Source organism: Hylobates moloch, unplaced genomic scaffold (assembly GCF_009828535.3).
Source record: "Hylobates moloch isolate HMO894 unplaced genomic scaffold, HMol_V3 SCAFFOLD_20, whole genome shotgun sequence".
Taxonomy (NCBI): Eukaryota; Metazoa; Chordata; class Mammalia; order Primates; family Hylobatidae; genus Hylobates; species Hylobates moloch.
The window spans coordinates 17686892-17714628 of NW_026652295.1; the positions used below are offsets into that span (position 1 = coordinate 17686892).

Genomic DNA, 27737 nt, shown 5'->3' on the forward strand with positions numbered 1-27737 from the left:
AAGTTGGGAGTGTGCTTGGTGTGTCCTGTTACAGCAAAGGAGGCTGGTGTGGCTGGAAAAGTGTGTGTGTGTGTGTGTGTGTGTGTGTATAGGGGGAGTAGTAGGAGATGAAGGCTAAGTCCCATGATCTGCTCTCTGCAAGCTGGAGACCCAGGAGAACCAGTGGTGTATTTCCAGTCCAAGTCTGAGGGCTTGAGAACTAGGAGAGCCAATGGTATAAGTCCCAGTCCAAGGGCAGGAGAAAACTGATGTCCCAGCTCAGGCAGTCAGGCAGGGAAACGAATTCTTTCCTCTTTTTGTTCTTTTTAGGCCCTTAATGGATTGGATGATGCCTGCTCTCAATGGGGAGGGTAAACTGCTTTACTCAGTTTACCGATGCAAGTGCTGACTGTATTAGTCTGTTTTCACACTGCTATAAAGAATACCTGAGATCTATAAAGGAAGGAGGTTTAATTGACTCACAGTTCTGCATGGATGGGAAGGCCTCAGGAAACTTACAATCATGGTGGAAGGGAAAGCAGCCACGTCTTACATAGCAGCAGGCGAGAAAGAGAGCACCACACTTATCAAACAACCAGATCTCATGAGAATTCACTATCATGGGAACAGCATGGGGGATACTGCCCCTATAATCCAGTCACCTCCCACCAGGTCCCTCCCTCAACATCTGGGGGTTATAATTCAAGATGAGATTTGGGTGGGGACACAGAGCCAAACTATATCTCTCATCTTATCCAGAAACACTCACACACATGCCCAGAAATGAGGCATATAGGAGGCATCCTGTGGCCAGGACGACACACAAAATTAACCTTTATGCATAGAGAATAAACTACAAGGGCCAGGGTGAAAGCAAGAAGACTACTTAGAAGGCAAATGTAATAATCCAGGCCAGAGATAATAGTGGCCTGGACCAGCAGATGGTAGCTGTTAATGTCTTTGGGCAATCTATTGGGTCATTTTCTTTCATGTAATATAGGGATAATAAGAAATCATCTCACAAGATTATATAGAAGATTACAGTAGATAATCTAGATAAATTACTTAGTACAGTGCCAGAATACAGCTAGCATGTATAGCTCTACTCTTTTTAGTGTGGTCATCTAGCTTTTGACTGATAATTTCCAGGATTGGGACATACCATAGTACTGACTATTCAATTATTGGAAATTTCTGAATTGAAACCATCTTTTGCTCTACATTCATTTGAAACTGGTTTCTATGTAAATTCTAACTATTAGTGTTACTTCTGCTCTCTAAATAAGATTGGCTAGAATCTAATTTTACTATTCCTGGTTGAAATCTAATTCTACTCACTAGCTGCATATTATTTGAATGAAGGCTATCTTTTTTTTAGAGGGCGGACGTCAGATTACTCATGAAAAATTATCCTATAGTGCTCAGTCCAATGTAGGAAATAGTAAGCTATCTAGTAGTGAGATAAGTAGGCCTGACACTAGTTCCAATTCTATCGATAACTCTATGACTTGAATCAAGTTATTTCTCTAGAATTTCCTCATTTGTAAAAATGGTGGCTTGGTTTAGAATTTTTCTTTTTCTTTCTTTTTCTTTCTTTTTCTTTTTTTTTCCAGACAGAATCTCATTTTGTTGCCCAGGCTGGAGTGCAGTGGTGCGATCTCAGCTCACTGTGACCTTTGCCTCCTGGGTTCAAGTGATTCTCCTGCCTTAGCCTCCTGAGTAGCTGGGATTATAGGTGCCTGTCACCACGCCCAGCTAATTTTTGTACTTTTAGTAGAGATGGGGTTTCACCATGTTGGCCAGCCTGGTCTGGAACTCCTGACCTCAAGTGATCTTCCCGCCTTGGCCTCCCAAAGTGCTGGGATTACAGGTGTGAGCCACTGCACCCAGCCTGAGATTTTTCTAAAACCATGATTTCTTTTTCTCCATCATTTTCTCTTCTTTAAGCTGAGAATCCTCAATTACTTTAACGAGCCAAATTATTTTCCTGTGGGAGGTTTCAGTTTGGTAAGGAAGATATTCATCTTACTAGTTACTATTTTAATATGCATTTATCTTCTACATTTAGGTCCTGTAATCAAATTAGCATGATCTTATTCCATTTTGGATGCAAACATGACTGCAGTGGAAACTGTAGCATTCACTCGGATCCCTCTTCAGGGCAATGTTTCTATCCTCCATTTCCCAGGGACTGGCTTATGGAACAATGATTGTTTGCTACAGGGATATAAAGGTCTTTCCCTTTCAGCTTAATGAGGTGCAGCTGCGAAGGGCCCTTCCTACCTTGAGAGTACCCTGTTGGAATGTAGGACCAGATCAGAACCTGGCTGCAGCTGCATCGTGGGTCAGGATCTCCCTCTGCCCACTTCTATTCTCCTTACTTCCTTATAGGCATGACTTTGGTGAGAGTATACCCCGTAATCTTCTAAATGGAATTCTCCATCCCTGAATCAATTTCTAGGGAACACAGTTAAAGACACAAATCTGTGAATTATTATTTTTCTTCTGGTAATGCCTCTACCTATATAGTCCAGAAAAGTGCTTTTTTTTCTCTGCAAAATGAGCATCTCATGACATTTACAGGGTCTGCCTTTCATCCCATTGCCTCTAAGTTAACTAATAAAGTGTGATATATTCCTTAAGTGTGTTATATTCCTGCTTTATTAGTATATTTACACAATTCTATAGAAACTGGAAAATTTGGCCAGGTGTGGTGGCTTATGCACTTTGGGAGGCCGAAGTGGGTGGATCACTTGATGCCAGGAATTTGAGACCTGCCTGGCCAACATGGTGAGACCCTGTCTCTACTAAAAATACAAAAATTTGCCAGGCACAGTGATGCACACCTGTAATCCCAGCTATTTGGGAGGCTGAGGCATGAGAACTGCTCGAACCTGGGAGGTGGAGGTTCAGTGAGCTGAGATACTGCCATTGCCACTGCACTCCAGCCCAGGCACCTGAGTGAGACTGTAAAAAAAAAAAAAAAAAAGGACCCTGGAAAACTCTTCTTTTTCTGGGTAGATCTCTTTGAACATACTTTAACATATTTTACCTTCTTGCCATAGGTAGATTAAGAAATAGTAACTTATGCCCTCCCCCAGCCTCTTGGGTTGACAGAATTCTTTTGGGACAAACTTCACCTGCATAACTTTTTTTTTTTTTTTTTTTTTTTTTTTTTTTCGAGGTGGAGTTTTGCTCTTGTCCCCCAGGCTGGAGTGCAATGGCACGATCTTGGCTCATTGCAACCTCCGCCTCCTGGGTTCACGCAGTTCTCCTGCCTCAGACTCCTGAGTAGCTGGGATTACAGGCAGGTGCCACCACGCTGGCTAATTTTTCTATTTTTAGTGGAGATGGGATTTCACTATGTTGGCCAAGCTGCTCTTGATCTCCTGACCTCAAGTGACCTGCCCGCCTTGTCCTCCCAAACTGTTAGGATTACAGGCGTGAGCCACTGCGCCCTGGCCTACGTAACATTTTTTACTTCAATCATAGGCTTAACAAGTGCTTTAGGCTTGGTATTGAGGTAAGGGGTGATGTTATAATGTGGAACAGGATTTTATTTCTTTTTTACAAAGAAAGTTATGAAAAGGTAGTTCGGTGATCTGTGCTTGTATGTTGTGTAGACTTTTCCCCCGTTAAGCATGCTTTTGCCAAAGTTTAATTCTTCAAACCACGTATCAGAAGGTAATAGGCTGGCCAAACATGCAAATCATGACCAGAGAGCAGGCAAAAGTTGGTTTCTGATGAGAGAACTTTTCCGTTGTCACCACTAAGTCACAAAGTTTATGTATTTCTTCTTTTGAAGTTGCACCCTTATTCCAATGTTCTCTAAGTCTATTCCCACCTTTGTCCAGACTCTACTGATCCATTTGGTACTAGTGTGTGCCAGGCATGGTGTTAATTGTGGAGCAAGTGACAGTCATCAGACATAACCAACCCTGCTGTTATGTGGGCAGTAGACCCTCTGATAAAGGAAGTACAGTGTGTTATAAAGCATACAGGAACCCACCTAAAATAGACTCAGGGAGGTAGGATGTTTCCTAAGGGCTGAGACTGAAAGATAATAGGGATTGCTTGATGGCTTTGTTGATGGGGCTGTGGGTAAGAACAGTGCTCCAGGAAAAGAGGCCAGCCACATGTGAGAACACTGAATCAGGGAAGAGTGACCTGCTGAAGAACCAAACCGGAAGATGTTCCTGGGACACACTGTTGGAAGTGTGGGTGTGCTCAGGCAGGAGGCCGGAGAGGCAAGCAGAGACTAGATGGAGGGCCTGGTATGCTGTGTTAAAAAAACATTATGGAGCCACTGGAAGGCTTTGTTTGGGAATGAGATAGGGAGGATGGCATCGGTACAGGATAGAGAATGGACTGAAAGTGGGCAAGGCTGGAGCAGGAGGAGGGAAGTGTGGCAGGCTGAAGCAGAGCTCGCAGAACAGTGTCCTTATCAACTTAGGATACATGTGTATGGCAGACTGCAGTTTTGATGTCTGGAGTATTTAAATTATTTTTATGCCCTAATTTCTCTTTTTTTCCTATCCATTTGGAATACTGTCAGATTTCTTTTCTTTTTTCTTCTTCTTCTTCCTTCTTTTTTTTTTTTTGAGATGGAGTCTCATTCTGTTGCCAGGCTGGAGTGCAGTGGTGTGATCTCTGCTCACTGCAACCTCTGTCTCCCAGGCTCAAGCAATTCTCCTGCCTCAGCCTCCTGAGTAGCTGGGACTACAGGCGCGTGCCACCGCTTCTAGGGAATTTTTGTATTTTTAGTAGAGACGGGGTTTCACCATGTTAGCCAAGATGGTCTCGATCTCCTGATCTCGTGATCTGCCCGCCTCGGCCTCCCAAAGTGCTGGGATTACAGGCATGAGCCACCGTGCCCAGTGAAGTACATTTTTAAAAATCATGGCTAGTACTCACAGAAGAAATAGGACCCTGAAAGTTCAAAGTATCATGTTTCAGGGCTCTCTCGGTTTATTAAATTGAAGATAATTTTTAATTATAAATGTAATGCATGCTAATTTAAAAATCAAAGAAACCTCAAAAAGTATGTACATGACTCACCTATATATATATATATATATTTTTTTTTTTTTTTGAGACAGAGTTTTGCCCTGTTGCTCAGGGTGGAGTGCAGTGGTGTGATCTTGGCTCATTGCAACCTCTGCCTCCTGGGTTCAAGTGATTCTTCTGCCTCAGCCTCCCAAGTAGCTGGAATTACAAGCATGTGCCACCACACCCAACTAATTTTTGTATTTTTAGTAGAGAGGGGGTTGGCCAGGCTGGTCTTGAACTCCTGACCTCAGGTGATCTGCCCACCTCAGCCTCCCAAAGTGCTGGGATTATAGGCGTGAGCCACTGCGCCTAGCCCACCTGTACTTTCTTCTAGACTCTTTCCCTGTGTACTTACGCACATCACTTAATAGAGAAATGGGATCTTTACCTACAGATACTTTTAACTTGAGTTTTACAAACATAGTACATTGTGGACAAGTTTCTGTGCAAAAATATGCAGACCAACCTTCCTTTTTAAGTATTGTATAGTGTTCTATGATATGGTTGTATGAAAATTTATTTAACTGGGCCCCTCCTAAATAATGGATTTTAAGGTTGTTTCCAGTTTTTGCTATTATGAATAAATTTTTTCTACTTATATAAATGTGAAAATACCTGTCCTTAGGATAACTTTTTAGAAATAGAATTGCCTAACCAAAATAGATGTACATTTGAAATCAATATGTGTTACCAAATTACTGTTCCAAACTGTCGCACCAGCTTAGCAACTCCATCAACAGAGTATGAACAGAGGCCTCTCTTTTGACACTCTGGGTATTTTCAAACTTTTCACCTTCTCTAATCTGGTATGTGAAAAGAACATATCTCATTGTTTATTCCATACTTCCTCTTTTTAGGAGGAAGCAAATTGTTGTAAGAGAAGCTCATCTTATGACTCTATCTTTAAAAAACATACAGTATGCTCAGTGCAAGCATAGTTTCAACTGATTTTATACCTTGGTATTAATAGTAATCAAGTTAGAAAAAAATGGGCCATATCTAGAAAAGTATATTACACATAGAAGACATAATGAATGAAAAAATGTTGGTGTTCAGACTGTGGGAAATGCCTTATCACACACAAAAATTCATGTCCAGTGACAAAATGTTACTAAGTAGGAAAAGGAGGTTTAAAAAATTTAGGCAAGTTGAAAAAGGGTGGTGAGTTAACTAGAAAATTCAGTTTTTTAAAATCCCATTTTCTGTATATTTCAGTTCATTAAAGATTGGTTATATAAGGCTTATCTATGTGGATTCCAGATATGTAGCATACCCCTTGGAATCAGGTGAGACACAGTGCCTCATTTCCATGGAAATATATGACTCTGTGTTAACTGAAAGCCTCCATGGTTTTGAATCGTTTCCCACCCACAGTAAGGAGGTCTTTTTGGTTTGACTCTTCTGGAAAATATGTGTGAGGTATTTACTAATGAATGTAGGGTATTTTTTCAATCTGATTAAACCTCAGTTTATTCATCTGTTTAAAGAAATTAAGGAAGGAAAAGCAAGGGCATTTGAGTACCTTTCTTATAATATGTAATATGCAAGGGTACTATTTTTTCCCCCATTTACTCTTCCAGTTTACAGATAAACCAATTCAGAGTTAAATAACTTGCCCGGGATCTGTAATGTTAATCCCTACATCATAGCGTCATTTGGAGGAAATAAAAACAAGCTCTGTGAAAATATATAATGTATGGCCTAGCACATAGTATGTGGTTCCTAAATTTTTTTTTGTTAGCGTGAAAATGGATGAAGGCCCATATTAGGCTTTTGTGATCTTAACCTGAAATGTCTAAAGCTTGACAATAGCCTATATAATGCAAAATCAACAACTGGCTACTGATTTTATATACATACAAGTTTAGTCAGTACAAAACAAATGTAAAGAACTACTGGTTTAAAAAATCCAAGGAGCTTTTCGGAGAACAGAAAGTATGTAATCAGAATATAGTGGTGGCCATGGCCTCATATTAGAGATTGAGCATGAACATGAGTGTTCTGTGAACTTTCCACTGTGTGATTTCGGGTAAGTTATTTGAGGAAACCAAGGCCGAGACATTCAGAGGTCTGATTTACACAACTGGAAGTTCCCAGTGCATTTGGCATATTTTCAGATGTTGAAACTGAAGTCAAGGTTCAAGGCCAGGCCTTCTGCCTCAATGACTGATGTTCTCCCACCCTCCAGGTGCATTGTGTCTGTGGAAGTTACTGGTGTTCTTAAGAGGACCTCAGTCTGACGGTTGTTTCCAAGTGATTCTTCTGTGTTGAGGGTGTTTAATGCATGGGTTACTGCAGAGCACAGAGACCTTTTCTGCAAATGGAAAAAAAATTTATAGCTTAACATCTGCTTTCCCTAAGTAATGGGTTAATCAACGTGGCACATGGATGCATACATAACAAACCTGCACATTGTGCACATGTACCCTAAAACCTAAAGTATAATAATAAAAAAAAAGACTGTTTTAATATGGAATGATGTCTAGCCTTTGAAAAACTTTATCTTATGGTTTATGGTATTGATAACCTTCAGAAAAGGAAGACTGGTTCAAATTATGGCAATTAATATGAAAAAAAGCCCACTCAATATGAAGCCCCTTGACTTCTAAAAACTTGCTTTTTAGAAAATGTTAAAAAAATTCCAGGTTTGGCAGGGTAAATCTTTGGGGGAATATTGTGAGGTGAGGAATAGCTGCGGTCTTGATGCAATGTAAATTATAATTAGATTCTGATTTTGCTATGGAGTCATTGAATATAATTATTTAAAAATAATTTTGAATAAAATGAGATTTCTAATAACCAACCTAGTCATTGTCCAACCTTTTCTACTTTTTCAGAGTTCAGTTCTCTTAAATCTAAGAGATTCTCTTTTGTAATGTAGCTCGAGAGGAAGTTTAAGGGTTAGGTCTATTCTTAACTGATGTCCCTTGTTCCTATCATTCCATGTATAGAAACAATATCTTCTTGAGGAAACTGTTAAGCGTCACTCTTTCCCAATTTTGGGTCATTAATATGAGCTATTTTGCATGCTGGCTTTGTAGGTTATATCCTGTAGAAAAAAATGTTGGTGATGAGTTAGCTTTATTCTGTCACTTATACAGTGTTAATATTCTTTTAAAATTTCAAAAATTCAGATAGTTATTAATATTGCTACCACTAGTTTTATTTAAAAATATTTTAATTTGTATAGATATGTAGTAGGTGTATATATATATAATTAGCTTTAAGACATTATTTCATTATAATTTATTCAAACTCTGGTTTAAATACTGAGACAGATTTTATTTAAAATATAGGATTTCTGCTTTTAAGCAGTATTAAAATCTGAGGTTTGATGAATGGTATAAATTTTATCTTTTGCTTTTAGTTTTAAAACATTGTACAACATCCTGTTTCTATTCTTGAAGGTGAAAAAGAACAAAAACTTTTAAAAAGATGAAAAAAATTGTACAACAGTTTGTTATGAAACAAGATAAAGATTTTTACAACAAATACCTATAGAGTTATCCGTTGGTATCTTCAGGATATTGGTTCCAAGCCCCTTCCTACTACCCACTCCAAAGATACCCAAATTCATGAATGCTCAAGTCTCTTATATAGAATGATGTCGTATTTGCATGTAACCTATGTACATCCTCCCATATACTTTAAATCATCTCTAGGTAACTTATAATATCTAATACAGTGTAAATCTATATAAATGGGTTTTCTACTGTATTTTTTGTGTATTTCTTATTGTGTTTTTAAAAATACATTTTCTATCCATGATTGATTGGTTGGATAGAATCCATGGTTTCTATCCATGGATAGAAAATATATATTTTTTTCTTTATATATTTCTTTATATATTTTTTCACATCCATGGATGTGAAATCTGAGGATGGGGGGCTGACCGTATACCAACTATCTCTTAGATTGTGCCTAAGTCCTTTTGTGTTGATATAACAAAATACGTGAGACTGGGTAATTTATCAACAACAGAAATCCACTTCTCATAGTTCTGAAGGCTGGAAAGTCCAAGATCAACGTGCTGGCAGGATTGGTGTCCCGTGAGGGCGGCTCTCTGCTTCCAAGATGGCGCCTTACTGTTGCTTCTCTGGAGGGGAGAAATTCTGTGTCCTCACATGACAGAAGAGATGGAAGGGCAAGAGAGCACTCCCTTTAACCTTGAGCCCTTTCATAAGGATGCCAATTCCATTCATGAAAGTGGGGTCTTCGTGACTTAATCACCTCCCATGGGGGTTCAGTTTTAACATAAATTTTGAAGGGGACACCATCATTCAAATCATAGCAGATTCTAACATTAACTTTTTGCTTGCTTTATCACATATCTCTCCGTCTATTTAGCCTGCTGTCCTTTGCATGGTGTAGTTTAATATTCATTCTGCATTCTCTAGTGGAATGTGAGTACTCAATGTGTTTGCTTAGATTGGGTTGAATGGTTATATTTTATTCAGGTGACTAGTGTAGCCATACCTCATGGTTGAAGGGGTTTCTTGAACCTTTACTAACTTGAGTTTTGTTTTTTTTTCTGTGTTGCTGAGACCGTAAGTGCACTTTTAGAGATTCAGAAGCACTAACAGTTCAAGCAGAGACTCTTACAGTAGGAGGAAGAATGAAGTGACAAATGAATTCAGTGGAATCTGGCTATGCTGAATCCGTGGTATGCTTATTCTCACTGCCTGTGCTGGGTCTGTGTGCTAAGGCTTTGGTGTCAGCTGAGGGCTTACAGTTCTGAAGGCTAATGTTTCTTTGGAGGAAGTAGAAGAATGTAAACTTGGCAAGTATTCTTGTTTTCTTTCTCCTGGAACAGTCAGTTGCTTTTCTGAGCATACTGTGTCATAAGATAGCACCTGGGCCAGAGGGATCTCTTTGGGACTAGTATAAAAAGTGGGGCCTCCTTCTGTTAAGAAAGGCAGGACAAGTGGGACAAAAGGAAACTCCTCTGAAAGGTCAATGGATGAGTGATCGAATTACTCAAATTGGAAGCAGATTTTTCCAATGCTAGTGCCCGTTCACTGCTCTGTTTGGGATGTTCTTCCATTTTAGCAAATTTATTTGGCTTTCTTAGGAAGCCTGGACCAGGCTGCAGCATTTCCAATGAGTTTCTCTTCAGAGCTATTTCTGTCATAGAGTTTCTTAATTTAGATATTTCATGATCATTTGAGATAAAGATAGACGTGTTTGATCACTCTTGGTTGGTGGGAACTGGAGGTACTTTTGATTGGAGTCCAGATTTAATCTCCCATATTGAATGACTGTTCTCAAACTTACAAGGTGGATCTTAGTAATCTTTTCCAGAAAAAGTAATGGCACTATTTTGGGCTAAAGTATTTAAAGGCTCTCAATCAGGGTTTTAAATTTTGCATATATAATTTCTCCCTTAAGCTTCCTTTGCTGTTTCTTTTGGAACTAGCTGAATGCTTGTATTCTCTATGGAGAGGCTGGGTAGAAAAGAGTGATGAGGGGCATAAACATATCTTCCCTGATTAGAATGGAGGGCATGGATGGTACTGAACTAGTGGTGCTTAGACTTGGTTGCAAATGGGAATCACTTCAAGAGTTTAAAAATATTGATAACAGTTCAGCAAGGTGGCAGAATATAAGATCGATGTACAATATCAATTGTATTTGCATATACTAGTAAGAATATAATTGCATTAATAAGAAAATAATTCCATTTACAATATCATTAAAAGGAATAAAATATTTAGGGATAAATTTACCAAAGTAGAAAATTCTCTGAAAACTGCAAAATACTCTAGAAAGAAATTTTAAAAGACTAAATAAAAGATATCCCATCTTCATGGATTGGAAGACTTGTTAAGGTAAAAATTCCAACTAAATTCTAGGCTTATCCCAAAATTCCTATAGAAGTTTGAGCAACCTAGAATAGTGAAACAATCTGGAGAAAGAACAGAGTTGGAGAGCTCTAGTCCTGATTTCAAAACTGATTACAGAGTGACGGTAATCAAAACATTGTTATACTGTCATGAGGACGGACAGATAGATCAATGGAATAGAATTGAGAGTCCATAAATAAATAAATAAATCTTATTTTTTTGTCATTTGATTTTCAACAAGGATGCCAAGACAATTCAAAGAGGAAAGAAATGTTTTTCAACAAATGGTGCTGGACAACTGGATATCTGTTTGCAAAAGAATTAAGATGTCTGTGATCTTCCTCATACCACAGACAAACATTAACAAAAATGGACCATACACCTAAATATAACAGCTATAACTATAGAACTCTTAGAAGAAGAAAACATAGGAAAATAGAAAAATTTTCATGATCTTGGATTAGGCAAGACATTCTCAGATGTGACACCAAAAGCATAAGCAACAAAAGAAAAAGTAGATAAATTGGACTTCATCAAAATTAAAGACCTTTATGCTTCAATGGACATCATCGAGAAAGTTAAAAGATAACTCACAGAATGGGAGGAAATATTTGCAAGTCATATCTCATAAGGGATACAGCTAGAATATATAAAGAATTCTTACAACTCAGTAACAAAAACACAAATAACTCAGTTACAAATAGATGAAAGTATAGATAGTTCTGAATAGGGACTTCTTCAGAGATGATGTACAAACTAACAATAAGCACGTGAAAATATGCTCAAAATCACTAGCCAACAGGGCAGTGCAAATCAAAACCACAATGATATTTGACTTCACATTAAGATGGCTATAATAAAAAAGACAGAAAATAACAAGTTTTGGTGAGAATTTAAAGAAGTTGAAACTCTCATACACTGCTGGTGGGAATGGAAAATGATGCAATTGCTTTGGAAAATCATCTAGCAGTTCCTCAAAAGGCAAAGATAGAGTTACCATATACTATACCTACTCCTAGGTATATATCCAAGAGAAATGAAAATGTATGTCCACATGAAAACTTGCTCATAGCAGCATAATTCATAATACCACTCAACTGGAAACAACCCAAATGTCTATCAACTGATAAAAGTATGAACAAAATGTGGTATATTCACACAATGGCATACTATTCAGCAATAAAATAAATGAAGTACCAATACATGCTACAACATGTATGAATCTTGAAAACATTATGCTAAGTGAAGCCATTGACAAAGGACCATACATTGTATCATTCCATTTATATGAAATGTAGAGAGTAGGAAAATCTATACATACAGAAAGTCAAATGGTGGTTGCCTAGGGCTGTGCATGGAGGATCTGGGGGAGAAATTGGGAGCATGTACTAATGGGCACAGAGTTTCTTTTGGGATTATGAAATGTTCTAAAATCAAATTTGGTGATAGTTGTACACTGTGAATATACTAAAAATACTGAATTTTACACTTTAGATGGGTGCATTGTATGGGTACATGAATTATATCTGAATTATAGATATCTGAATTATATCTCAATAAAACATATGACATATAATATAAAATATATAATATTTACATATCATATATAATAATGCTATATATATAATATAAACTGACACCTGGATCCTTCTCTTAGAGAGTCTGAATTAATTGGTCTGTGGTATGGCCTGGGCATTGGACTTCTGGAAACCTCCCTAGATAATTCTATTAAACAGCTGATGTGGAGAATCTTTGACATGGGTATTGGTACTTACAAGTGTGGTTTGTGTGCCAGTGGCACCAACGAGACCTGGGAACTTACAAGGAGGGCAAAACCTCAGACCCCGCCCAAGATCCGCTGAATCAGAATCTGCATTTTTGATGGGATCCTCGAATAACTTGGATGGACATTCAAGTTTGAGAAACATTCTCAGTAAGGTAGTTGAATAGTAAGGCAGGCGAATGTTATCTTTAAAGTTCCTTATCCTCTGTCCATCCACCCCTCCTCCTCCTGCCTATGGCTGTTTGTTAAGGATACTCTTCCCAGTAGTGTCCCATATCTTCCAGTGTTTCTTGTCTATAAAAACATACCAGGCTTAGATCATTTTCTTTGGGGGCACTGCTCTCTGCTAGGGAACCACTGGCCTTTCGGGATATATTCTCCTGAGAGCAAATAGGCAGTGGACTAGCCCAACTGGGTCTATATAGTGAATGAGGTGACCCGGGAAGAAAGTGTAGAAAGAAGAGAGTTTAGGTCCTTTCCTGAAATTCCAGCATTTAAAAGTTGAGTTGCAGGAAATGCAGAAGATTGAGAAAGAATGACTAGAGAGCAAGAATGAAAACCAGAAGAGTATGGAATCCTGAAGGCAAGGGGAAAACAGGTTTCGGGAAGGTGGGAGTGGTTAGCTGTGTGTGATACTGCTATTGAGACGTTGGGGAGGAAGAAATGTGTATTGGATTCAGTGACCTAGAGCCACTTCAGTTGAGTGGTAGGGAGGGATTGGGATGGGATTGGTGAAGGAGTGAGGGAAGACAACTCTTTCAAACATTTGATTGTGAAGAGCTGAGGAATGAGGAAGGCAGTATACAGCCAGGAAGAGGAGTAAGGGAGGGCTGTTGTTCTATGCTGTTTTATTATGACTTTTCTTTGATTTCTTTGATTAGGATATTTTGAACATGTTCAAGTATAGACAGGACAAAATTCAAGACATAGGAAAGAAAACAGGTAATGAATAGGTAAATTTCCTGAAAGGCAGGAGGAGATGGGAACCAGAAAAGCAGAGTTGGCTCCTATGTGTCAAGAAAAGAAGAACAGAGGATGGATGTGTGTGTGGGTGGGTTTATATGTTTCAGTTATCAGAGGTGAAGGAGCTTGGCCACAAAGTTGAGCACAGACTGAGTATCCCTTATCTGAAATGCTTGGGACCAGTAGTGTTTTGGGTTTCTGATTTTTTTTTTGATTTTGGAATATTTACATTATACTTACTAGTCTACCATCGCTAATCTGAAAATCTGAAGTCTAAAATCCTCCAATAAGCATTTCCTTTGAGCGCCATATTGGTGCTTAAAAAGTTTTGGATTTTGGAGCATTTCAGATTTTGGATTTTCAGATTAGGGATACTCAACCAGTAAGTGCTGGATTCAGTCTTCCAGCTCTCAGAGAAGCCTGAGTGTCTACTATGTGCCAGGTCCTGTGATTGATTAGGTGCTTGTAGGAGACATGAAGAGGAGCAGATATAATCTAGATCTTGAAGGAGCTTCTAGGCTATAGAGGAGGCAGGCAAGTTGATAGTCATTTGCAATGCAGCATGCTGGGCGTGCTACATTGCTCATGTGTACAATAAACATCTGGTGTTACCTACAGTCATCATAGAAAGGTTGGCAAGTAGAGGAGGAAAAGCCAAGTCTTCTGGAGAATTTGGGGAGCAGGGGAGGTTGCATCATTTATAAAATTCCCTCTGGATAGTCTGATATTCTAGTATGTCCCCAAGAGAGAAGGCAATACCACCAGCCTCACTGCTATTGAGAATCAGTCCATTCTCCCTCCTTTTGATGATTTTATGTGGCTTCCTTTTGAAGGGGAAAAGAATTGGAACTTAATATCAAACTATTTTAAAATTTTCTTTATTAGAGTCTTACCAAAACTTATACAAACATGATACAAAGTAGTATATAAGCATATTTAGGCATATATCTCTCAAAGAATAAGAACACCACAATAAATGTACAAACTTAATATTGATTAAAATTACAGACCAATAAGGCCAGGCATAGTGGTTCATGCCTGAGATCTTAGCACTGTGGGAGGCTGAAGCAGACAGATCACTTGAGCTCAGGAGTTCAAGATCAGCCTGAGCAACATGGCGAAACCCTGTCTCTACCAAAAATACAAAATAGCCTGGCATGGTGGTGCGCACCTGTGGTCCAAGCTACTCAGAGGCTGAGGTGAGAGGATCGCTTGATCCCAGGAGGCAGAGGTTGCAGTGAGCCGAGATCGCACCACTTCACTCTAGCCTGGGTGACAGAGTGAGACACCATCTCAAAAAAAAATTATATATCACACACACACACACACACACACACACACACACACACACACACACACACACAATAAAATTACGGACCAATAAAATGTAAGTTAACATTAATGTGATGAGTGGTGTTTAACTTTGGTTAAATTGCTTTTTCCAGTTAGGCTCTGAGTTTGATGTGTTCCAATGACTAAGTGGTAATTCAGTGATCTTGTCACCTTTCTCTGTTGGAATCACTAAAAATGTTGACGTGTTCAGCATTCACTGGGCCCAGATTCTTCTCTTCTTTTTTTCATTTGCCTGTGACAATGATAGCACCCCTACCTGGCAAAGCAGGATGGCACCACAGACCAAGGTTTAGCACAGACACTGGGTGGAAATAGGAAATTTCCTGAGGTGGTTCCAGGCATGCTTTTATTAAGAGCATTGAATAAACATAAAATGGGGAAAATCTTACCATGAAGAACTCTTGGGTTCCCAAGAACACACCCTTGCACGCAATTTGAAAAATACAGTGTGAGCTGGGCCTTAGGGTGCTATGAGGGCAGACGGGCTGGGTGTGCTGCCACACTAGGGGATGAGGCAGGGAAGGCTTCTGGAATAAAAAGGGCCGAGGGACGAGAACTGTCAAACCAAGGTCTCTTTTAAACTGCTTATTTATGGCTTGCTGTTTGATTTGGTGCTTTTTCCTTTAATCATTTGGTGCCAGGTTTTCCTATCAGTCCTTTCATGTCCTATATGGTTGGCCAACACCTACAAGGGGGAGGTTGGTCACCTGAGTAATCTCATATTGGTGAAAAAGCCAAGGTATCTGAAAGGGGTTTTGTAAGAAAAATTTTAGGATCAGACTATACCAGGAAACACTTCCTGCCTAGCTATAGGTTGTTAATTTGTTTGAATTTTTTCAAACCAGGATGCTTTTGGTGTGTTGGATAGGCTTTTGAGTAGGGAGAGATACTATCTTGAGTTGTTATAATAATTTAACTCAACAGCATCTAACAAAGGCGGTTTTATTCTTGGATCATGTGTACAGATCGTAGTCTGAAGTGGAATAAACAGAATATTGGCCTCAGTGTGAGATGTTATTTGGAACACACTGGAAACATTGTGATGTCATTGTGCACTGAGGCAGGGAAATGTTAGTCTACATCTTATGGAATTTGTACTTCAATGTTTGCATTGTACCTGGAGTGATGAAAAGCAAAACAGGTACTCAAGGCCTGTCTGGGCTTTGGCCTTTAGGCACATTCCCCCTCATCACCTTCCTTCCCACTTGGCTGAGCTATGGATGAGAAAACCTAGGTCGATAGTTCACCAACTCAGCTTCAGGCCAGGTGGGCTGACAGTCCTCCTTTGACCACAGGACCCCAGTGCCTGCATCCAGAAGCATCTAAGATCCTGGAAGTCAACTTAAATTTTCAATGAATGGGCCAGTTGCGGTGGCTCACACCTGTAATCCCAGCACTTTGGGAAGCTGAGGCGACAGGATTCTTTGAGCCCAGGAGTTTGAGACCAGCCTGCTTGGGCAACGTAGACCCCATTTAAATCAATCAATCAATAGCTGAGTGTGGTGGCAGGCATCTGTAGCCTCAGCTACTCAGGAGCTGAGGTGGAAGGATCACTGAGCCCAGGAGTTTGAGGTTTGCAATAAGCCATAATTGTGCCACTGCACCCTGGGCAACAGAGCAAGACCCAGTCTCAAAAAAAAAAAAAAAAAAAAAAATCAACTAATGGCACTCATTACCTCCCTCCTCTTAACAGTACCTATTCTCTTACCTATTCACCTCACCCTCATGAAGCTTTTCTAAGGTTCCTATTTGTCTGTGGACTTTCATTTCTGCATGCCTGCCTATTCAGAAACATCTATTCCATTCCCCAATTACACTTTACGTTTGCATACCTCTTTTCACTTTTCAAAGTGAATGGGGGACTCTCCATTTTCCCTGAGAGCAGCCTAGACAGGTGATATTGTCCCATTTTATACATGAGAGCATTGTAGCTAGAGAGGTTAATGACTCGCTCAAGATGTGGAGGAGACTTTAGAGCTTGTGCTTCAACCTAGATGGCTGGAATCCAGTTTCATTGGCTATTGATTATAATGCTTTATTTTTTCTTAGAAAAAAACTTTAAGAAGGGCATAATTTAGTGATAGAGAATGAGGAACTATATAGTAAGTTTTTAAAAATATACATATATTCCCTGCCTGCTCCTGTGATTTGATCTTGGGTGGGTACATAGTAGCTTTGTCTTAACACTGTGACCCTTTTTGCTACGTCCATCATAATAGGTGAGAACACCTTATATGAAGAATGCCTGTGACTTTGGTACATCGGAATCTAATACCCTTGAAAGGGGTCTAGGAGACACCCGTTTCTGAGAAGATTCCATTGCATACAATTCATAGACTCTCAGAATTGGAAGAGACAATATGAGTCATCTGGTTCACCAGGTGTTTGGTTAATTTTTTGGTTAGATCCCATATGAATCCTTAAAGGTTGTGGAGTGAGTTTGACGAACAATCCTTTTTTTTTTTTTTTTTTTTAATTATACTTTAGGTTTTAGGGTACATGTGCACAATGTGCAGGTTTGTTACATATGTATCCATGTGCCATGTTGATTTCCTGCACCCATTAGCTCATCATTTAGAACAATCCTTATTATTTTGCATGACCCTTTATGGCCTAAAAATAATTCTGTGTTTTACCAAACTAAGTAAAATGTTGACTATACAAAAGAAAAAGTTTTTTTTTTCCTCGGGTCATTTGGGTTTTGAGATGTTCTATTTGAAACATTTTCCTTGCAATTTGTTACCTGTTAAGAAAATTGCTTATTTAAATATCTGTTGAATACTACTTAATAAATGTAAGTTTCAAAATGTGACTAAATGGTGGTAGTTCTCTTTGTTAATAGTGATTGTTTTATTTTGCCATTCTTGCATTGCTATAATCTGTTTTTGTTTTCTTTGTTTCTCTCTTTATAAGCTAGATGCCAGTTTTCCCCCTAGAATTGTTAACCATTTACCTGTGTTTTGTATGACATGCTCATGGGATTCATGTGAATGTTTTCAGTTATTTTGCACTTTTTAGCCAGAGATACAGAAGAAGAGAGATTAAATGTCTTAGTGAAAGTTAATGGACGGCATATAACAAGCCTGGGGTACTTGAAAATTCAGTAAAAATTCAGTGAAAATTCAGTAAAAAGCAATAACTAGGGCTGGTTGTTTTCCCTCTTTGCCTTTGAATAGAAATGCGTGCCCACACTGATGGAGTGTCAAGTGCCTGTGCTGTAGGACTACTTAGCAACCTGCCCTTACAAATCTCTATCTTGAACCAGTGTTTCTTAGCATTAAAAACAAAGGGTATGTGTACTTAAACCCTGGAGTCAGTGTACAGAGGTCTAACTTCTCACCCAAAATCATGGGTCATATAATATTGTGGCCAGGAGAGTGCTTATAGGAAGTTTCAAAATTCATTTAGTTGATATATTGTGGTTTGTAGTGTACCTAGGAACATTACATTATTAGTAAGAGGCACATCCATTATCAGCTCTTGGGAAGGTGTATATTTCAACTTAACACATTTGCAGTTATATTTGAAATGAATGTGTTTGCCTATAAGGACTCACATAGTATCTTTATTTCCTATTTAATGCTAAACTTATTCTGTAAACCCAAATATTTCTAAGAAGAGCCTCGCATGGAGGCACCTGGAATATTCTGTTACAAATATCTGTTCTGTCTACACAGCTTCTCCACCTTAAGTGGTTTAACTCATCCTTTGCAGGGAGTGGAGAAAGGATATCTCAGAAGGACAAAGGATTAACATTTTCCCACAAAGTCTTTGATGGAAAGTCTAAGACTAGGAGAAGAGGAGTAATAACATGACCTATTATTCTGTAATTTGCAAATTCATGAAGGGCTTCCATATATAAATTTCGTGTGTGTGTGTGTGTGTGTGTGTGTGTGTGTGTTAAACCCTGTGAGGTAACTATAACAGGTATTATTGTCCCTACTTTTTAAATTAAGGAAGGCAAGTCTAGGTCATAGGCTAAGTCATTTACCCATTGTCCCCTGAGTGAAGTGGACCCTTCACTCAGGTATTAGGATCTGAAGTTCTTTGCTTTGTTCACTTTGTTTTCCTCAAATGCCTTCTCCTTGAGCCTGGAGACTATATCTTTCAGTCTTTTTACTTAAATTTCTTTAAGTGGCTGCTGGGGGTCAGCGCAAAGATCAAGGTGGTAACAATGGAACAGGTGTGGCTGATGGAAGGCTGAGATGACCTCAGCAGCAGAACAGGATAAACAGGCTTTCACACTGTTTATTCATTTGTCCCCTGGCAAAACACTCCTTTTGGTGAGCCGCCTTGACTGTTCCCCTGGGTGTTCGCCTGCCCATTGACATTCTTCCCCATATTTCCTTGCTGCTGCTCTCTTCTATGTCCCACTGCTGCTGCTGCTGGATACCATGTTTGGCACAGTGAATCCTAGAGCAAGTGATTTTTCACCCTTCCGTTGAACAAGGAAGTCAGGGTTAAAACACAGTAATTATATGGCGGTAAAGTGCAAGAGAGGAGTGACTGCAGACCTTTTATTCCTGAATTTATACTAAATCATGAGCATTTGTGCATGTCTTTTAAATATCATTTGAAGACTCTTTTCATGATTCTGCACATTCTATCGCATAAATTTAGCAACATTTATTTCAGTGTTCTATTTTGGGTATTTAGGTTATTTTCTAGTTTTTGCTGTGATGAATGTTATAGAAAAAATTAACTCCTTGGAGAAAAAACCTGTTAACTATTTGAAGAGATACAAGTCTGGTTTAAATGGTTTGCCCTAGTCATTGATTCATCAGTACATTGTAAGTTATTTATAACCAGATAAATACATGATTAGTTTTCTGAAGTAATATAATAGTGATACTAGTTTTATTTTCAGATGGAAAAAATGAGTAAAGATGGTCAATAACAGGGATAGATTTCACAATTACATCATCAGTATTCTGACCCTAGAATTTTACTTTTGGCTCATGCTTTTATAAAAGGTTGGTGCAACAGCAATATTTTTAATGCAGTAAGTTGATACATAAGTGTATAAATTTGAAAAATCTAAACCAAGTTGTAAATAATCACCACTTTGTAAGAGTCGTTGCTTCAGTGGCTGGCTTATGTATTTTTGGTGGAATGTACCCCTCAAACATTTGAACTTGACTTTTTTTTTTGTCATGCATGTAGAAAAGGTTTACCAATTATGAGCAAATTAGTAGAAGTTGAAGAACCAATTTTGGATTACTTAGAGGTTTATTTCCTGGAACTACTGCCTTCAATTTCTTGTGCGGAGCGTAGAGAGGAATAGGGGGAGGCATTAGAGGTTTCCATAAAGCTATCAGTCCCTCTCCTTACTTTTCAGTCAGACTCACATCTTCACCCACTGTCCAACATCCAGACACAACAGGCAGTGAGCAGACCAACTTTGTTCCTGGTGTTCTCCCTCTTCTCTCTGGGTTTCTTTTTTCTATTCAGTTTCTTCTCTGGGTTTCTTTTTTCTATTCAGTTTCTTCTCTGGGTTTCTTTTTTCTATTCAGTTTCTTCTCTGGGTTTCTTTTTCCTATTCAATTTCTTCTCTGAGTTTCTTTTTTCTATTCAATTTCTTCTCTGGGTTTCTTTTTTCTGTTCAATTTCTTCTCTGGGGTTCTTTTTTTCTATTTAATTTCTTCTTTCCCCAGGGGACCAGTGCCTTTTTTCCTACTCCAACCTCCTTAACATGGCATCCACCAAGGCCCATATTTTTTAGAAGGTCTCATTGTCTTTGGGATAATGTCTTTGAGACAATGTCTTTGAGACAATGTGTCTCACTGTCTTTGGGAAGCAAGTTATCTTTGCTGTCCCGAGTCAGCAGGAAGTCACCTGACTTTCCCAAATTTGACATTATCTTTTCCGGGTGCATCTGCTTTTAAGCGTGGTCCTAGAAAGGTCACTGCCTTAAGCTTACTTTGATTGTGTGGCTAGCTCAGTGCAAGGGTCACAGCGTTCTGTTCTAGTTTTGGGCAAACTTTGATGGAGAGGACCACTAGGTAAAAATGGAATTAGGAACTCATATTTTTTTTTTTTAAAGGAGGGGGCCTTTAGTGTTAGAAAATAGTGTTTTTTCTTTTCCTAATCTATGGTGGCTGAAATGTGTGAGCATAGGGAAATCTGACTTGAATAAACTCTTAAGATGAAGTCATACATAATTAATTGCCTGTCTCTGCATTCTTTCCAAAGTGATGGCTCTTAGTATTCACACTTATGATAAGTTATGTTTCTTGAGTACAAGAGCCTCAGGACAGCCAATTAAGGAAGAAGAGGCAGTGGTGGTTCTGTTATGTAACCTTTCTGCTACCGTAAGGGAATGGGTAATTGTCTTTTTTTTCTTAACTTCCAGTGCTTGAAACAGTACATGCAGCTGGCAATCCGAGAAGGTTGTGGGTCTCCCATCACTTGCCCTGACATGGTGTGCCTAAACCACGGGACCCTGCAGGAAGCTGAGGTATGAATGACTGCCATCATCTTCCCCTCTTTCCTATTTACGTTATTTATTAGGATCTTGAGTCCTTACGTATTTCCCTACCAGGGAGTCTAGCAAGAAAATACAGAGGTTAACTTTTTAAAGGGGCACTTTATTGCAGCATACCTTTGGACTTTTTATACAAACTGTTAAGGCTGTCATTTATCTCAGTTCTATTTACATATACCATCTTGAGTGTTAAAGAAGCTATAGAATAGGCAAAAGTACCAGAAATCAAATTTACCATATGTGAAGTTAGGAGGCTGATATGGTTTGGCTCTGTGTCCCCACCTAAATCTCACCTTGAATTGTAATAATCCCCACGTGTCAAGGGTGGGACCAGGTGGAGATAATTGAATCATGGGGGCGGTTCCTCCATGCTGTTCTCGTGATAGTGAGTTCTCGTGAGAATTGATGGTTTTATAAGAGGCTTCCCTGCCCTTTGCTCAGCACTACTCCTTGCTGTGGCCGTGTGGAGACGTGTTTGCTTTCCCTTCTACCATGACTGTAAGTTTTCTGAGACCTTCCCAGGTCTGCAGACCTGTGAGTCAATTAAATACCCAGTCTTGGGTATTTCTTCATAGCAGTGTGAGAATGGACACATACAGAGGCTGAATAGTGAATGGTCTTGTAAATTGTAATACCCTAAAGATAAATAGACCATGGATTAGCTGCAGTTATGGAAAATATAAACTATTGTGATTCCACAATGATAGCCTGAGTTGAACCATTTCCAAAGAGCAGAGACCTTTCAATTGATCTGTAGCAGGCATCTGAAATGTCTTTTTCTTTTTTTCATTTTTGAGTGAGTGCTCTCATTTTCTTAAGACATTGATTTGGCCGGGCGCGGTGGCTCACGCTTGTAATCCCAGCACTTTGGGAGGCCGAGGCGGGCGGATCACGAGGTCAGGAGATCGAGACCACGGTGAAACCCCGTCTCTACTAAAAATACAAAAAATTAGCCGGGCGTGGTGGCGGGCGCCTGTAGTCCCAGCTACTCGGAGAGGCTGAGGCAGGAGAATGGCGTGAACCCAGGAGGCGGAGCTTGCAGTGAGCCAAGATCGTGCCACTGCACTCCAGCCCGGGCAACAGAGTGAGACTCCGTCTCAAAAAAAAAAAAAAAAAAAAGACACTGATTTATCTCCTTGTTTGTTCAATCACCGGTTATTGGCTTGCCTTTAAATCTTCAGACTTTGCTCACTTTAAATTAGAATATAATGGACTCTTGTTTATTCTTAGGGTGTTTGTAAGCCTCTGAATGACATCCCAAGAAACAGATGAAATCAGTTGTTCATTTAGCAAACACAGAACACCTGCTTTGCACCAGGCACCACCACCCCGCAGTTGTTTTCATTGCCAGTATACTATCTCATCCTCTCAACGGACCTCATGAAATTGGGTGTTGCTTTCAGATAGGGAAACTGAGGCCCAGAAGGTTTAAGTAACTTACCCAAAACTGCATATCTAGAAAGTAGAAGAGATAGGATTCTAATCCATTACTTTCTGACTGCCATAATTATGTGGCTTTGAGTAGAATTAGGTTGGCCAGGTGCTGTGGCTCACACCTGTAATCCTGGCACTTTGGGAGGCCAAGGCAGAAGGATTGCTTGAGTTCAGGAGTTTGAGACCAACGTGGGCAATATAGCAAGACCCCCGTATCTACAAAATAAAAATTAGAAAATTAGCCAGGCATAGTGGTGCATGCCTATAGTCCCAGCTACTCTGGAGGCTGAGGTGAGAGGATTGCTTGAGCCCTGAAGGTCAAGGCTCCAGTGAGCCTTGATCACGTCACTGCACTCCAGCCTGGGCTGGAGTGAGATTTCATCTCTTAAAAAAAATGGGAGTGAGGGCATAGAACTAGGTAGGTAGATAGAATGTATGATAAAGGACTTAATAATTGGAAGCTCAATTTGTGTGTGTATGCAGACACACATGTAGATTGTGTGTGTATAGATATATGTACTGTACATGCTTTGTTTATGAATATATGTGCTTTTACATATATATCCTTTGTAAGTGAAGCAGTCAGAAAGTTAGTATAGACAGTTTTTAACAATTTGTGTCTGGGCATCCTGTGTTCAATTTATTGATTAGTAGCTGAGTGGTACAAGTGAGATATACACGTTTTTTAGGGAAGTATAAAAGGCATATCTGTTTAGAAGTGATTTAAGAAAATCATGGAATAACTTCTTTGGTAAAAAGTTAATACCGAGTATGTAAACCCTGTGGAGAGATATATTATTGACTTTTATAGGGTAAAAGGAGCTATAGTGGGGAGAAATTGGACTAGTTACTAAGAATATTGTTGATCTGTGTCACTTCAGAATTGTTTTTAAAATGAGTCTTGAGTATTTGGGTGTATCTTTCTACGCATAATCCTTCCAGGAAAGACGCTTCCTTTTTGACTTGCTTCTCAGGTGTCTGATGGGTCAACAAGTACTTAATAAAGACCACAGTGTGTGCCTGGCCCCATTCCAGGCTGGGCTGGAAAAGAGAATAAGAAAGGCCCACTAGTGCTCTTCTTATGGAGCTTCTGGTCCAGCAGAGAGACAGTCAACTTATAACGAGTCAGATAATTATAAAAGTGAAATGAAAGAAGTGGGGCAGGCAGCAGGAGCTGTGTCTGCTGTGAAATCTTGGTGAATTCATGCATATAAAATCTATTAAACATAAATGAAGTGAATAGCTTGGTGAAATTTCAAAAAAAAGTCCATGACATTTATCAGATTCCTGTGTTCTAGACCTGTGCTGACTAATCCAGTAGCCACTAGCCACATGTGGCTATTTAAACCTAAATTGATTTAAATGAAATTAAAAATTTAGTTCAATCATGCTAGTCAGTAATTGCTGAGTGTTCAGCAGTCACATGTGGCTAATGGTTACCAGACTGGACAGCACAGAATAAAATATTTCCATCAGTGCAGAAAGTTCAAATGCATAGTGTTTTAGAATTTTCAGTACATGGTAGCCACTAGGCACTGACATTTTGAGTATCTAATGTAAGGGGCCAGTGTGCCCAGATAAGCGGATCAGGACGGGCTGTAGTGTCTGTCTCGCAGTTCTCTAGAGCAGAGCTTAAGTAGTCTTCTCATTTTCTTTTTTTCCTTGCTTTCTCTCTCTCTCTCTTTTTTTTTGTTTTTTTAAGACCTGGTTTTCCTCTGTTGCCTATGCTGGAGTACAGTGGTGCAATCACAGCTCAACTTCTCAGGCTCAAGTGATCCTCCCACCTCAGCCTCCCAAGTAGCTGGGACTACAGGTGTGTACCACCATGCCTGGCTAATTTTTATTTATTTATTTATTTTATTTTTTTTAAAGAGACAGGGTCTCTTTATGTTTTCCAGGCTGGGCTCAAGCAATCCTACTGCCTTAGCCTCCCAAAGTTCTGGGATTACAGGTGTGAACCACCACATCCGGCTTCATTTTCTTTGAATAGACAGTTTCTCTTTGTATTTCCCCCCTCGTTTGTTCTCCTTATCCTTTCCCCACTCTATACCTTCTCTGTCCTTCTGGTTCTCTTTATCCAGTTTTACTATACAAGCAATTTTACTTTTAGGCATTAAAACCAGACAAACCCATAACGAGTCTTAAAAATTACAAAAGGAGGCCAGGCGCGGTGGCTCATGCCTGTAATCCCAGCACTTTGGGAGGCCGAGGTGGGTGGATCAGGAGGTCAGGAGATCGAGACCATCCTGGCTAACACGGTGAAACCCCGTTTCTACTAAAAATACAAAGAAATTAGGCATAGTGGTGGGCGCCTGTAATCCCAGCGGGGATTACACAGCCTAACATGGGAGGTGGAGGTTGTAGACAGCCAAGATTGCACTACTGCACTCCAGCCTGGGTGACAGAGTGAGACTCCATCTCAGAAAAAAAAGCAAAAACAAAAACAAAACAAAAAAAATCAAATGTTCTCTATCAACTTGCTACTGTCTTTTTCAGTGATAAAAATATGTGGTAGTGGTGATTGATAATCATTTTGAGTTGAGAATGGTATAGAAGATTATACTGGAGATATGGGTAGCTGCATCAGTTTACATGGGCCTCCTCCTTTGAAAGTAAATACCACACACATGAATTGGACTGTACCATCTTCATTTCTAACTTGCTTTAGATCAAGCTTTTATTGCATACAGTTGTAACATGTGGCTTATAATCTATGTATTATTGAGTATACCACAATGGGGTTCATTCACATATGCTTGACTAGGTTCTATCTCCATGACTACTACTTCCTTCTGCCTTTTAAAAAAAATGCTTAATTAGACAGGTAACACATAAATATAGTTTGCTTGTTAAAAATAATTCTGATTAAGCCTGGTTCCCTTTGTCTTGCTGCTATTTATATTACAACACGTGATTCTTCATTCTTCATTGTCTTACCAAATGCATTTAAGTCTAATATTTCTTCATCTTCAAAGGATGGCAGGAATGTAAGCTCTTTCCTCTGAGTGCTTCCTTGTGCAGGTCTAGCTTACAGAATTGGCTGTGCTCCATGTACCTGCCTTCTTGATTTTTCCAAATTGGCTCAGCTGTGATTATGCCTCCTAACTTTTATCTATGAAGAGTAGCCTCCTTAGTGACACACTTAATGCCCAGTTCAAGTACGATTGAACCTCAGTGTCCATGGGTTCTGCATTTGGGGATTCAACTGCACATGGAAAATACTCAGAAAAAATATTTTTACCGAACACATACAGACTTTTCCTTGTCATTGTTCCCTAAACAATATAGTATAATGATTTACCTAGCGTTCGCATTGTATTAGGTATTATAAGTAATCTAAAAATGATTTGAACTATACAGGAGAGAGGATGTGCATAAGTTATATTCTAATACTACCCCATTTTATATCAGAGACTTAAGCATCTGAAGATTTTGGCATCTGTGGGAGGTCCTGGAACAGGTGCCCTTCAGATACTGAGGGATGACTCTACTGTTCCCTTGTATAGGAAATGGTAGAAAATGGCAGCTTCCCTTTCAGTGTCATGGAAGCTGGTGAGAGATAGTGACTCAGGAGGACTTGTGGCTAGAGGTGAACACACTAGGAGCCAGGGAAAAGTGTAAAACTTTCCTCTATTGCATCATCTGGTACTTTTAGCTTTTGCTCTGCAGAGCTTTTCCAATGTACTTGATCTTGTAATGGTGTCCAACATGAAATTATGAAAGGCAGGACACAGATTGTTTATTCCAATAGTGTTACGTCAGGCAAAGCCCTTGCTTGAAGTTAGTAGCCCTGTTAAAAAAAGTGATGTCTAATTTAAGCAGTTCCCATGTAGTGTTATTGAAGTAGCATCCATCACTTCCTGGGAAAGCCTGAACCATTTGTCTGGCCTGTGCGAATTTTGAGTGGTGAGTGCATATTCCTATTTGAATAGTACCTGCCATTACATGGCCTGAGAGTTTTAACTTCTTCCAATTGCTAGGTGTCGGTGGAGGGCAGGGAAGAGCTTCCCACTCACTAATCTTCTTTCTAAGCCCTGGAGCAGTGAAATGACCAGCCTGCCTTTTACTGCTAGTGCCCCAGTGTGCACCAGAGAAAGGGTGGGTGCAGCTGAATGGAGGCTTCAGAATTTCTGTAGGAAGGGATTTAGGGCAGGGCATTCTGGAGACCTGGGGTGGAGGTATGGTGGAGGAGGGATCGAGTACTGGGGAATTTGAAGCTATGTTTGCAAAATAAATATAGTTTTTACTCAGATGGCATATTTATTTGGGTGGCTTTGGGAAAGTTGGCTACAGTGATAGGGAATCCAGGTGTTCTTCCCAAATCCTCTGCCTCCACTTGCCATCTCTTAACATTCTTCCTTCCCATTATCATGGTGGGAAGCTAGGGCAAAGGAAGGATGAGAATGCCCAGGCAAGAGGCCATATTCCTGTTACTGTGGTGTAAGGTTCTGAATGGGAAGGGATGAGTGTGTCTGTAATAACCTTTGACTGCAATACATGTTGGCTGGAGAAAAGTAAACCTTTGAGATGGTGGTGATAGAGGAATCTGCCAAGCCAGAGTTAACAGATATTTTTCAGTTTCCTGGCTGAATTACATTTTAGAAAGTAGTTAAAACTTTGTTTTAAAATGTACTTAAAACTGTATAAGTGGGTAATAAGGTTTCTAAGATAAATCTTTAACTAATGGCACATAGAAAACTAAGCCACAATGGGTCGAATGTGTCACATGAGTGTATGGATGTGTCCCTTTTACTTATGACTTAGTGGAGGGAGAAAAGGCAGGGGATGACATATGGAAAGATGATCTTGGTTAGATAATGTACAGAGACTTCTGTAGCACATGTGAAAC

The 27737-nt window shown here is 39.5% G+C and overlaps 1 protein-coding gene across 1 annotated transcript in view; it reads left to right on the forward strand.

Moving 5' to 3' along the window:
• Positions 1-27737, forward strand: part of RNF144B (ring finger protein 144B) — an 82455-nt gene that overhangs the window by 18944 nt on the left and 35774 nt on the right. Inside the window, exon 3 of the mRNA XM_032140538.2 lies at positions 21323-21427. Coding sequence (XP_031996429.1) covers positions 21323-21427 — 105 coding nt within the window. The remainder of the gene's footprint in view (positions 1-21322; positions 21428-27737) is intronic.